At 38.7% G+C, this 12,463-nt stretch overlaps 1 protein-coding gene across 1 annotated transcript in view; it reads right to left on the bottom strand.

Annotated features, from left to right (window-relative positions):
• Window positions 1-5,030, bottom strand: part of LOC105747724 (melanoma antigen preferentially expressed in tumors-like) — a 44,583-nt gene extending 39,553 nt beyond the window's left edge. The window contains exon 1 of the mRNA XM_049704521.1: window positions 4,933-5,030. Within this exon, the coding sequence (XP_049560478.1) occupies window positions 4,933-5,030 (98 nt within the window). The remainder of the gene's footprint in view (window positions 1-4,932) is intronic.
• Between the last annotated feature and the right edge of the window lie 7,433 nt (window positions 5,031-12,463).

Here is a 12,463-nt window from a genome sequence, read left to right as displayed (position 1 = left end):
GCAATCAGACAAAAAAAGAAATAAAAGGTACCCACACTGGAAGGGACAAGGTAAAACCGTTACTCTTTGCGGATGACATGATACTTTGTATAGAAAGTTCTAAAGCCCACCCAAAAACTATTAGAACTAATGAATGAATTAAGCAAACTTTCAGTATCCAAGATTAACATACAGAAATCTGTTGCATTTCTATACACTAATAATGAAATATCACAAAATGAAAGTTTTCCTTTTTCATCTTTATTGGAGTATAATTGCTTTACAATGGTGTGTTACTTTCTGCTTTCTAACAAAGTGAATCCGTTATACATATACATATGTTCCCATATCTCTTCCCTCTTGCGTCTCCCTCCCTCCCACCCTCCCTATCCCACCCTTCTAGGTGGTCACCAGGCACCGAGCTGATCTCCCTGTGCTATGCGGCTGCTTCCCACCAGCTATCTATTTTACGTTTGGTAGTGTATATATGTCCATGCCACTCTCTCGCTTTGTCACAGCTTACCCTTCCCCCTCCTCATATCCTCAAGTCTAAACTCAGTTTAAAATCACATTGAAAAGAATAAAACACCTAAGAGTAAACCTAACCAGGGACGTGAAAGCCCTATCTGAAAACTATGAAACACTGATGCAGGAAACTGAAGATGAACAAAGAAATGGAAAGATATCCCATGCTGTGGGATTGGAAGAATTAATATTGTTAAAATGTCCATACTTCCCAAAGTAATCTACAGATTTAATGCAATCACTATCATATACCCATGCCATTTTTCACAGAACTAGAACCAAGAATCCAAAAATTCATATGGAACCACAAAAGACCCCAAATTGCCAAAGCAATCTTGAGAAAAAAAAGGAATGAAGCTGGAGGTATAACCCTCCCAGACTTCGGACTATGAAACAAAGCTAATCAAAACAGCATGGGCCTGGCGCAAAAACAGACACATCGATCAATGGAATAGAATAGACAGTCCAGAAATAAACCCATGCACGTATGGTCAATTAATCTACAGAAAAGGAGGCAAGAATATACAATGGAGAAAAGGCAGTTTCTTCAATCAGTGGTGTTGGGAAAACTGGTCATCTACATGTAAAACAAAGATTAGAACATTCCCTCACACCATACACAAAAATAAAATGGTTTAAACACCTAAATGAAAGACCTCAAAACATAAAACTCCTAGAAGAGAACATAAGCAGAACACTCTTTGATAAAAATCATACCAATATTCCTTTGGATAAATCTCCTAAAGCAAAAGGAATAAAAACAAAAATAATCTAACGAGACCTAATTAAACTTAAAAGCATTTGCACAGGAAAGGAAACCATCAACAAAAATGAAAAGAAAACCCAAGGATTGGGAAAAAATATTTGCAAATGATGTGACCAACAAGGGGTTAATATCCAAAATATATAAACAGCTCATAGAACTCAATGTCAAAACAACAAACAACCCAATGATAAATGGGCAGAAGACCTGAATAGACATTTTTCCAAAGAAGATGTACACATGGTTAACAGGCACATGAAAAGATGCTCAGCATCGCTAATATTTAGAGAAATGCAAATCACAACAACAATGACATATCACCTCGCACCTGTCAGAATGGCAATCATCAAAAAGTCTACAAATAACATATTGGAGAGGATGTGGAGAAAAGGGAATCTTTGTATGCTGTTGGTGGGAATGTAAATTGGTGCAGCCACTATGGAAAACAATATGGAGCTCCCTTAAAAACTAAAAATAAAACTACCATATGATCCAGCAATTCCACTCCTGGATACATTTACAGAAAAATAACAAAAGCATTGATTTGAAAGGTTCATAGCAACACTATTTACAATAACAAAGATATGGAAGCAACCCAAGTGCCCATCAACAGATGAACTGAGAGAAAAATATGGCATATATACACACACAATGGAATATTACTCAGCCACAAAAAGAATGACATTCTGCTCTTTGCTGCAACATGGATGGACCTAGACAATATTATGCTTAGTGAAATGTCAGATATAGAAAGACAAATACTGTATGATACCACTTGTATGTGGAATCTAAAAAACAATACAAGTGAATGCATATGCACAATGGAAACAGACTCACAGATATAGAAAACAAATTTTTGGTTACCAAAAGGGAGAGGGAAGGTAGGAGGGACAAATCAAATTAGGGGCATGGGATTAAGAGATACAACTATTATGTATAAAATGGGAAAGCAACAATGATATACTGTATAGCACAGGGAATTATAGGCATTATCTGATAATAACTTGTAGTGGAGTATAATCTGAAAAAATGCTGGATCACTCTGCTGTACACCTAAAACTAATATAGTATTGTAAATCAACCATATTCCAATTAAAAGAAGAGAAAGGATACAAAATTATTTAATAATATGTTCATATTGCTTACATATTGAGATAATGCACTGCATTTCAAAGACTTACCAAAAAAAAAAACCTAAAATTAATTAACCATGGTGGTTAGCACCATGCTTACATAAAACATCTCTAGTTACGTCAGTCTGCTTTAAGATGATAACAACTTAACTTTGATCATATGCAAAATCGCTACACTTTTACCTCTTCCCACCTCATTTTATGTTATTGATGTCCCAGTTTGTATCTTTTATATTGTGAGCACTAATGAATTAGTGCAACTGTATTTATTTTTAATACTTTTGTCTTTCTGTTTTTATACTAAAGTTAAAAGTGTTTTATCCACCACCATTACAATGTTGGAGTGTTCTGAATTTGACTATATGCTTACTTTTACGTATGAGTTATATGCTTTCGTAGGTTTTCACGTTGTTAATTTTTTGTTTTCACTCAAAGAACTCCCTTTAGCATTTTTGTAAGGCAGGTCGAGTGGTGAATAACTCCCTCAGCTTTTGCTTGTCTGGGAATGTCATCATCTATCTTTCATTTCTGAAGGACGGCTTTTCTGAATAGAGTATTCTTGGTTGTCGGTTGTTTTCTTTTAGCACTTTAAATATATAATCCCACTCTTTCCTGGACTGCAAGGTTTCTTTTCAGAAATCTGATAGCCTTATGCTGTTCCCTTGTATATGACAAGTGGCATTTCTCTCACAAACTTTACAATTCTCTCCTTGAAAAGGGAACCCTCTTACACTGTTGGTGGGAATGAAAATTGATACAGCCACTATGGAGAAAAGTATGGAGGTTCCTTAAAAAATTGAAAACAGAACTACCATATGACCCAGCAACACCACACCTGGGCATATACCCTGAGAAAACCATAATTCAAAAAGTACATGCGCCCCAATGTTCATTGTAGCACTATTTACAATAGCCAGGACATGGAAGCAACCTAAATGTCCATCAACAGAAGAATGGATAAAGAAGGTGTGGTACGCATATACAATAGAACATTACTCAGACATAAAAAGGAATGAAATTGTGCCATTTGCACAGACGTGGATGGACCTAGAGACTGTCATGCAGAGTGAAGTAATTCAGAAAGAGAAAAACAAATATCATAATATATACCTTATATGTGGAATCTAGAAAAATGATACAGATGAACTTATTTGCAAAGCAGAAATAGAGACACGGATGTAGAGGACAGTCATATGGATACCAGGGTGGGAAGGGGGGGGTGGGTTGAAATGGGAGATTGGGATTGACATATATACACTACTATATATAAAATAGATAACGAATGAGAACCTACTGTATAGCTCAGGGAACTCTACTCAATGCTCTGTGGTGACCCAAATAGGAAAGACATCCACAAGAGAGGGGATATATGTATGTGTGTGTATATATATATATATATATATATATATATATATATATGGCTGATTCACTTTGCTGTTGAGCAGAAATTAACACAATATTGTAAAGCAACTATGCGCCAATAAAAATTAAATTTTAATAGAGATGACAGATTAAGGAAACTAAGATTAATGATAGAGATTAATAAGTTTGTTGAGTATAAGACTAATATACACAAAATAATTGTAACAAATAGAAAGTACCGTTTTCATTCGGAATATACCATTTACAGAAGCAAAAATTATAACGTTCTATAAAATCAACTATGAATCGGATTCCATTGGCAACTCTTCTGACATACATGAACACTCATGAGCATTCCTGTTCTTTAGTGACCAAAAAGCTAAAAACATGAAACCAGTGTGTGTGTGTGTGTGTGTGTGTGTGTGTGTGTGTGTGTGTGTGTGTGTGTGTGTACACATTAACCAGAACCCATTGCAGTTTCCTGCATCAGTGTTTCATAGTTTTCAGATAGGGCTTTCACCTCCCTGGTTAGGTTTACTCTTAGGTGTTTTATTCTTTTCAATGCGATTTTAAACTGAGTTTAGACTTGAGGATATGGGGAGGGGGAAGGGTAAGCTGTGACAAAGCGAGAGAGTGGCATGGACATATATACACTACCAAACGTAAAATAGATAGCTGGTGGGAAGCAGCCGCATAGCACAGGGAGATCAGCTCGGTGCCTGGTGACCACCTAGAAGGGTGGGATAGGGAGGGTGGGAGGGAGGGAGACGCAAGAGGGAAGAGATATGGGAACATATGTATATGTATAACGGATTCACTTTGTTAGAAAGCAGAAAGTAACACACCATTGTAAAGCAATTATACTCCAATAAAGATGAAAAAGGAAAACTTTCATTTTGTGATATTTCATTATTAGTGTATAGAAATGCAACAGATTTCTGTATGTTAATCTTGGATACTGAAAGTTTGCTTAATTCATTCATTAGTTCTAATAGTTTTTGGGTGGGCTTTAGAACTTTCTATACAAATTATCATGTCATCTGCAAAGAGTAACGGTTTTACCTTGTCCCTTCCAGTGTGGGTACCTTTTATTTCTTTTTTTGTCTGATTGCTGTGGTTAGGACTTCCAATACTATGTTAAATATAAGTGGTGAGAGTGGGCATCCTTACCTTGTTCCTGAATTTAGTGGAAAGTCTTTCAGCTTTTCGCCATTCACTATGATGTTGGCTGTGGGTTTGTCGTAAATGCCCTTATCATGTTGAGACATGTTCCCTCTATACACACTTTGTTGAGAGTTGTTGTCATGAATGGATGTTCAATTGTGTCAAAAGAGTTTCCTGTGTCTATTGAGATAATCATGTGATTTTTATCTTTCATTTTGTTGATGTGGTGTCTCACACTGATTGATTTGCAAATGTTGAATCTTTCTTGTGACCCTGGAATAAATCCTACGTGATTTATGGTGTATGGTCCTTTTGATATATTGTTGGATTTGCTTTGCTAATATTTTGTCCAGGACCTTTTCATTTGTATTAATCAAAGATATTGCCCTCTCATTTCCTTTTTCTGTAGTGTCTTTGTCTGGCTTTGGTGTCAGGGTATCGGTGGCCTTGTTGCATTCTTATTTTATGATGTCTTTGAAATGCCATGTGTTATCATTTCAACAAAGCAACAACATATACAATTCATTTAACATGTTTATCTTTCTAAGTCAGAAATGCAGTAGGAAAATGGAGGTAACAACAAGTTATTAACTATTTTTATTAATTATTAAGTTTTACATTATTTTCTGTTTTTGAAATGTAGTTTATCACTTCAACATGTAAGCAATAAGAAAAATAATTGTAAAAAATTTTTTACTGAGTCTTTAAAATGTGTGTGCTATCATTTCAACAAGGAAACAATGTAAACAACATTCATTACTTTTACATTCTTCTTTCTTACTAAGTCTTTAAACTACAATCTGTTTTCGTTTCAACAATGAAAATGCAATCTGTTTTCATTTCAACAAGGAAACACTATACACAAAATACTAATTATTTTTTCCATTCTTTTCTGTTATCATTGACATTTTCTATGTTACCATTTCAATATATAAACAGTAGGAACAACCTATTAATTAACTTTATTTTCTCTCAATTAGTCTTTGGAATGCAATGTTTTATCATGTTGATATGTAAACATATAAACACGTAATTATTATAACATTTTTCTTACTAAGTCTTTGAAATACAATGCTATCATTCTAACAGGTAAGTATATAAAGAATTTAATTTACATTCTTTTATCTTTACTGTCTTTGATATGGAGTATGTTATCATTTCATCATGTAAACAATACACGTAAATTATCAATTAGTTATTCTACATCCTTTGTTTCTTACTAATTCTTGGATACACAGAGAACATTCAACACCTAGGGTACATCACATTTGAGATTAGCCAAATTTCTAGAGTTCAGAAGCCACATATGTTTAGTGGGCACCATACTGAGCAGTGCAACTCTAGTGGAGGGGCAGAGGGAGCAAATATATATGCAACAATGTGTACCATGAAGGAAATATGCATGGTACCTTAAGCAAAAGCAGCAGCAGAATAAATCTGCTTAAATGGGGAAGTAAGAGAAAACCTATCTGAGGAGGTAACATTTAAGCCATGACCTGAGGCCTGAGCAGCTACCCAACAGCACAAAAAGACCAATATCATTTGAGCAGACTATGTGAGGGGAAAAAGTGAGAAAAATACTGTGTTATGGGGGAATAAATAATTTCCCAAGTATTCCAAGAAAGAGTAGAGAAACTGATAAATCATAGGAATGTCTACACTCTGAGTGAGATCAGGGACTTTATCTTTCTTAGCACCTGGAAAAGTACCTAAATCATAACAGATACTTGGTGAATGTGTGTGGAATAAGGAATAACTGAGCCAGGGGTCTGAGACCTGGGAAATCAGGTAGCAATATGCTGATGAAGATACCAGTAGGTAGTTGACATTTGTTTGTTTGTTTCCTTTTAGTTGCATACGGTTTCCCATAAGCCACCTGAGGAAATCAGAAACACAGGAAGTTTGCAGGTCCCTAGAGGGTAAAATTATTCAACAACTACCACCTCTAGGAAGAGTTTCAATTGATCTGACTTGTGTCAAGTGCCCATAAATGGATAAGTGAACCAATCAGTGTGGATAAGGAAATGATGTACCATGACTGGGTCAGCTTATGTCACATACCCAACACTGTGGATAGTAACCAGAAAATGTAGAGGGCAGTGGGCAAGAGATCCAGCGGACATTTCAAATTCCTCTATTTCCTTTTTAAAGTTCCTCTTTTATAGAGATCAGTTTACATATCCAGTGTTCCTAACCCCAGTTTCCTAGAACAGTAGAACTTTATATATGTGTCTCTACAAACTTGGGTTTCAGGCAAAAAAAAAAAAAAGTGAACACTTTCATGGCCACACATCGTGTTGAAACACTTCCCTGTGCTGTGGAAATCACTCTGAACAACTGACCCATTTCATGTCATTCCTCTGTGCCCCGTGCAGCATCGCCTCCAACTGAGCCTGAACTTCAGCAAGTTTCTGTCGGTCCAAACGGTCATGAAAAATCCATTCCTCGTAGCAATGGACAGGGACAGGATAAATCACATACTTCAGCTTCATCAAGGAAGTCAAGTGCTGCAGAAGGCTCTTGAGCACAGGCATTGTAATGGGATTGAAGGCAAAGCTAAGGACATGGAGCTGAGTACAGTGGCTCAGGGCTGGGATGACGGCAGAGAGAGTAGAATCAGTTATCATACAATTGTTTATCACCAGATGTTGCAGGGTGCTTGAGACCTTCTCCAGCAGAGCCTGGAAGGGCTCATAAACTTCTGAGAAGATGTGGTTGTTACTGAGACTCAATACCCTTAGGTGGGTGGCCTGAGAGCTCTGGGACAGGACAGTGACATCTCTGTGAGAAAGCTGACAGTGAGGTAGATACAGTGAATCCAACTGAGGTGGCACAACTCTACAGAGAGAAAAATGTAAGGTTATTTCAGAAGAATGAGGGCAATGAGCCCCAAATTTTAGGTACCTAAGGCTCTAGAATAAACTACTGTGTTCATGGTTTGCAATAAGTGGTTAACAATGTGGACTTTGGGATCAGACTTTATAGATTTGTGACCCTGAGAAAGTTACTTTACCACTCTGAGGTACAGGGTTTTAATCTTGAAAACGTGCACAGCAGTAATTATTATACAGAACTGCGGGAAAGATTAAGTGAAGAAATTGCATGCACTTAGTATATACGACATAATCAGTGTTGGATCTGATTCACTTATTTGGCGAGGATGGGTCTGGGAAAACAGCCAACTGAGGGTTTCCTTTGACTAGTACCCAGATGACAACCTCTCCATTCAGGGTGTAAGCCTGGGGGGAAATACAGGAGCAATATTATCTGGCAGTGTTAACTATTGGGGCCCATCCATGGGCATGTGCATTAGTCCTATAGCTTAATGTTTCTCCATCTGAATGCCTCCCCTTCCTCTCTAGAGAGCTGTAAAGTCCAATAGGAGAAGGACTGAGTCTTTTTCACCAATATATTTACAGACTTCTTTTAGGGTCTGCCCACGGTCACTGAATGAATGAATGAATGAATGAGCACAGCTTCCTTTTCTAACCTCATCTACTGCTCAACATAAGGTACCCCTCTCTCCCCCAGCTATGTTCAAACTCCCAGCAGTGCCTATGCTGAGGCAAAGAGAGAAATGGGTTACAAGGAGCTTAGGAAGATCCAAGCATGGTCTCTTCTGTGTTAACAATGAGGTGATCAGGGAACCCAGGCTCCTCCCCACCCCCTCACCTGAGCAGTTTGTGCAGTTGATCTGTGAGGCAGAAGAAAGACAAGCTCAGCTCCTGGAGATGGTCCAGCCGCCCAAGGCAGAGGAGAAAAGATCTGAATTTCCTTCTATTATAAGTTTTAAAGGGGATGTTACACAGAGTAAGGCTGTTCAGGTGGATCATCTGAGCCAAAAGGGTGACGACTTCACTCAGATTAGCCTGATCCATTTCCAGGTTCTCAATGCACCCCAGATCCAGAAACTGCAGGATACTTTTGTGCCCAGACATTCTATCGATTTGCAAATCTCTGCAGCAGACGTGCAAGGACCCAACATTCTGCTGAATCTTACTACAAATGAAAGAGAGGAATTGCTTTGTTCTCAAGGTACTATTGAGGGAAATATCCACTAGTAATTCCATGGGTTCCTGAGCTGACTGAGGCTCAGACCCAGAATTACCAATCCCGAGGCACATGACTCTATGCTGAGCTTCTTCTATCTTAAGGATAGAGTGCTGAGAGTAAATGCATGACTTAAAACAGAAAGGGAATGCAGTCCCAATCTCAGAGCATATTGTCTTACAGACCAGATCACTCCTTAAATCTAGGATCCTCAGTTTGGGCCCCCTGTAAGGAAAGGAAGAGACAGAACACATGAGAGACAGCTGATTTTAATATAACCCAGCAAGATCAATGATGAGAAGCAGGGACAGAACACTTTAACCCTGGTTTTCACTTCATTGCCATTCACCAAGAAGTTCTTTCCACACAAATGCAGCGTCTTTCATCCTTTCCCCACCCCCTCCTTCACCTCCGGTCTTTCCCTGTCTCAATGCCCATACTTCACTTCTGTGTAATCGCACTCAAATCCATTCATAGTTTCCTCAAACACCTCTACTCTATAATCAACTCTATAAGGCAATAGAGTCCCGAAGGACTGACAGCTCTGCAAAGACTGCAGTATTCACCACTGGCTACTGTTGGGAGACCGTTAAGTATTCCCCTGCCCCAGGATACAGCATACACTCCTGCTTACTCCCTGTGTCTCTACTGGTCATAGTCTTACCAAGAGGAAGAATTCTGGGCAGGGAGGATCTGCAGACCATCAATCATGGCTTCCAAGATGTCATAGTATGACTCCTGTGTGTTCAATGACCCATTATGGAGAAAGCGAAAAGGCCAAACCCTAACCGTTGCCTTTATATCATCCTATGCCCACCCAAGAAGGCAGTGTTGAACAATGGAACAAAGAGGTCTTTTGGGATTTCGTCCAGGGCATGGATAGCTGCAGGCTCATTATTCAGCAGACTCTTTGCAGCAAGCTCAAGGAGGGTGACTGTGGTCTTTTGGTCCATCTTCAAAAACGTGCTTCAGAGTGGAGAATTTTTAGAAATCCTGAGAAGGTATCTATAGGCACTTGTTTGCTTCCAGGGTTAGCTATGGACAAAATAATTATTGAATAAGAATGTGGTGAATCATAGGGCCAACTCAAGTGACCTCTACTATAGGAGTAGAATGAAAATGGACTTTTGTGTATATTTAATTAAATCTGTGTAGACACACGCACGCACGCACATGCATACACACACACACACACACACATACACAAGACACACACTTACATGAGATAAACTGCCATTATAAATCAGAGGTAAGTTAGCAGAAGACAATGCTGACCACCTAGCTGCCTTCCTCAAATTATTTCCTCCTGAGGAGCTTCAAGATGGCAGAAGAGTAAGACGTGGTGATCACCTTCCTCCCCACAAATACAGCAGAAATACATCTACATGTGGAACAACTCCTACAGAACACCTACTGAATGCTGCCAGAAGTCCTCAGACCTCCCAAAAGGCAAGAAACTCCCCAAGGACCTGGGTAGGGTAAAAGAAAAAATAAAAAACAGAGACAAAAGGATAGGGATGGGACCTGCACCAGTGGGAGGGAATTCTGAAGGAGGAAAGGTTTCCACACACTAGGAAGCCCCTTTGTGGGCAGAGACTGCAGGTGGTGGAGCGGGGAAGCTTCAGAGCCATGGAGGAGAGTGCAGCAACAGGGGTGCGGAGGGCAAAGCTGGGGGATTCCCGCACAGGGGATCGGTGCCGACCAGCACTCACCAGCCTGAGAGACTTGTCTGCTCACCCGCCTGGGCGGGCGGAGGCTGGGACCTGAGGCTCGGGCTTTGGAGGTCGGACCCCAGGGAAAAAACTGGGGTTGACTACATGAACACAGCCTGAAGGGGGGTAGTGTGCCACTGCTAGCAGAGAGGGACTCTGGGAAAACGTCTGGAGCTGCTAAAGAGACAAGAGACTTTTTCTTGCCTCTTTGTTTCGTGGTGCACCAGGAGAGGGGATTAAGAGCGCTGCTTAAAGGAGCTCCAGAGAAGGACACGAGGAAATAGTTAATCAAGTCCAGGAAGCACAGAGAGTCCCATACAGGATAAATCCAAGGAGAAACACGCCAAGACACATATTAAGCAAACTATCAAAAATTAAACACAAAGAACAAATATTAAAAGCAGCAAGGGAAAAACGACAAGTAACACATAAGGGAATTCCCATAAGATAAATAGCTGATCTTCCAGCAGAAACTCTGCAAGCCAGAAGGGAGTGGCAGGACATATTTAAAGTGATGAAAGAGAAAAACCTACAACCAAGATTACTCTACCCAACAAGGATCTCATTCAGATGTGAAGGAGAAATTAAAAGCTTTACAGACAAGCAAAAGCTAAGAGAATTCAGCAGCACCAAACCAGCTTTACAACAAATGTTAAAGGAACTTCCCTAGGCAAGAATCACAAGAGAAGGAAAAGACCTACAATAAAAAAAAAGAACCCAAAAGAATTAACAAAATGGCAACAGGAACATACATATCGATAATTACCTTAAATGTAAATGGATTAAATGCTCCAACCAGAAGACATAGATTGGCTGAATGGATGTAAAAACAAGACCCATATATATGCTGTCTACAAGAGACCCTCTTCAGACCTAGGGACACATACAGACTGAAAGTGAGAGGATGGAAAAAGATACTCCATGCAAATGTAAATAAAAAGAAAGCTGGAGTAGCAATTCTCATATCAGACAAAATAGACTTTAAAACAAAGACTATTACAAGAGACAAAGAAGGACACTACATACTGATCAAGGGATCTATCCAAGAAGAAGATATAACAATTGTAAATACTTACGCACCCAACATAGGAGCTCGTCACTACATAAGGCAAATACTAACAGCCATAAAAGGGGAAATCAACAGTAACCCAATCATAGTAGGGGACTTTAACACCCCACTTTCACCAATAGACAGATCATCCAAAATGAAAATAAATAAAGAAAAACAAGCTTTAAATGATACATTAAACAAGATGGACTTAATTGATATTTATAGGACATCCCATCCAAAAAGAACAGAATACACATTCTTCTCAAGTGCTCATGGAACATTCTCCAGGATAGATCATATCTTAGGTCACAAATCAAGCCTTGGTAAATTTAAGAAATTTAAAATCGTATCAAGTATCTTTTCTGACCACAATGCTACGAGACTAGATAGCAATTACAGAAAAATATGTGTAAGAAATACAAACACATGGAGGCTAAACAATACACTACTAAATAACCAAGAGATCACTGAAGAAATCAAAGAGGAAATCAAAAAATACCTAGAAACAAATGACAATGAAAACACGACTACCCAAACCTATGGGATGCACCATAAGCACTTCTAGGAGGGAAGCTTATAGCAATACAATCCTACCTCAAGAAACAAGAAACATCTCAAATAAACAAACTAATATTACACATAAAGCAACAGAGAAAGAAGAACAACAACAAAAATAAAACCCACACTTAGCAGAAGGAAAAAAATCATAAAAATCAGATCAGAA

This window comes from Orcinus orca, chromosome X, assembly GCF_937001465.1.
Source record: "Orcinus orca chromosome X, mOrcOrc1.1, whole genome shotgun sequence".
In the NCBI taxonomy this organism is placed as follows: Eukaryota; Metazoa; Chordata; class Mammalia; order Artiodactyla; family Delphinidae; genus Orcinus; species Orcinus orca.
This window is presented reverse-complemented; position numbering and strand designations above follow the sequence as displayed.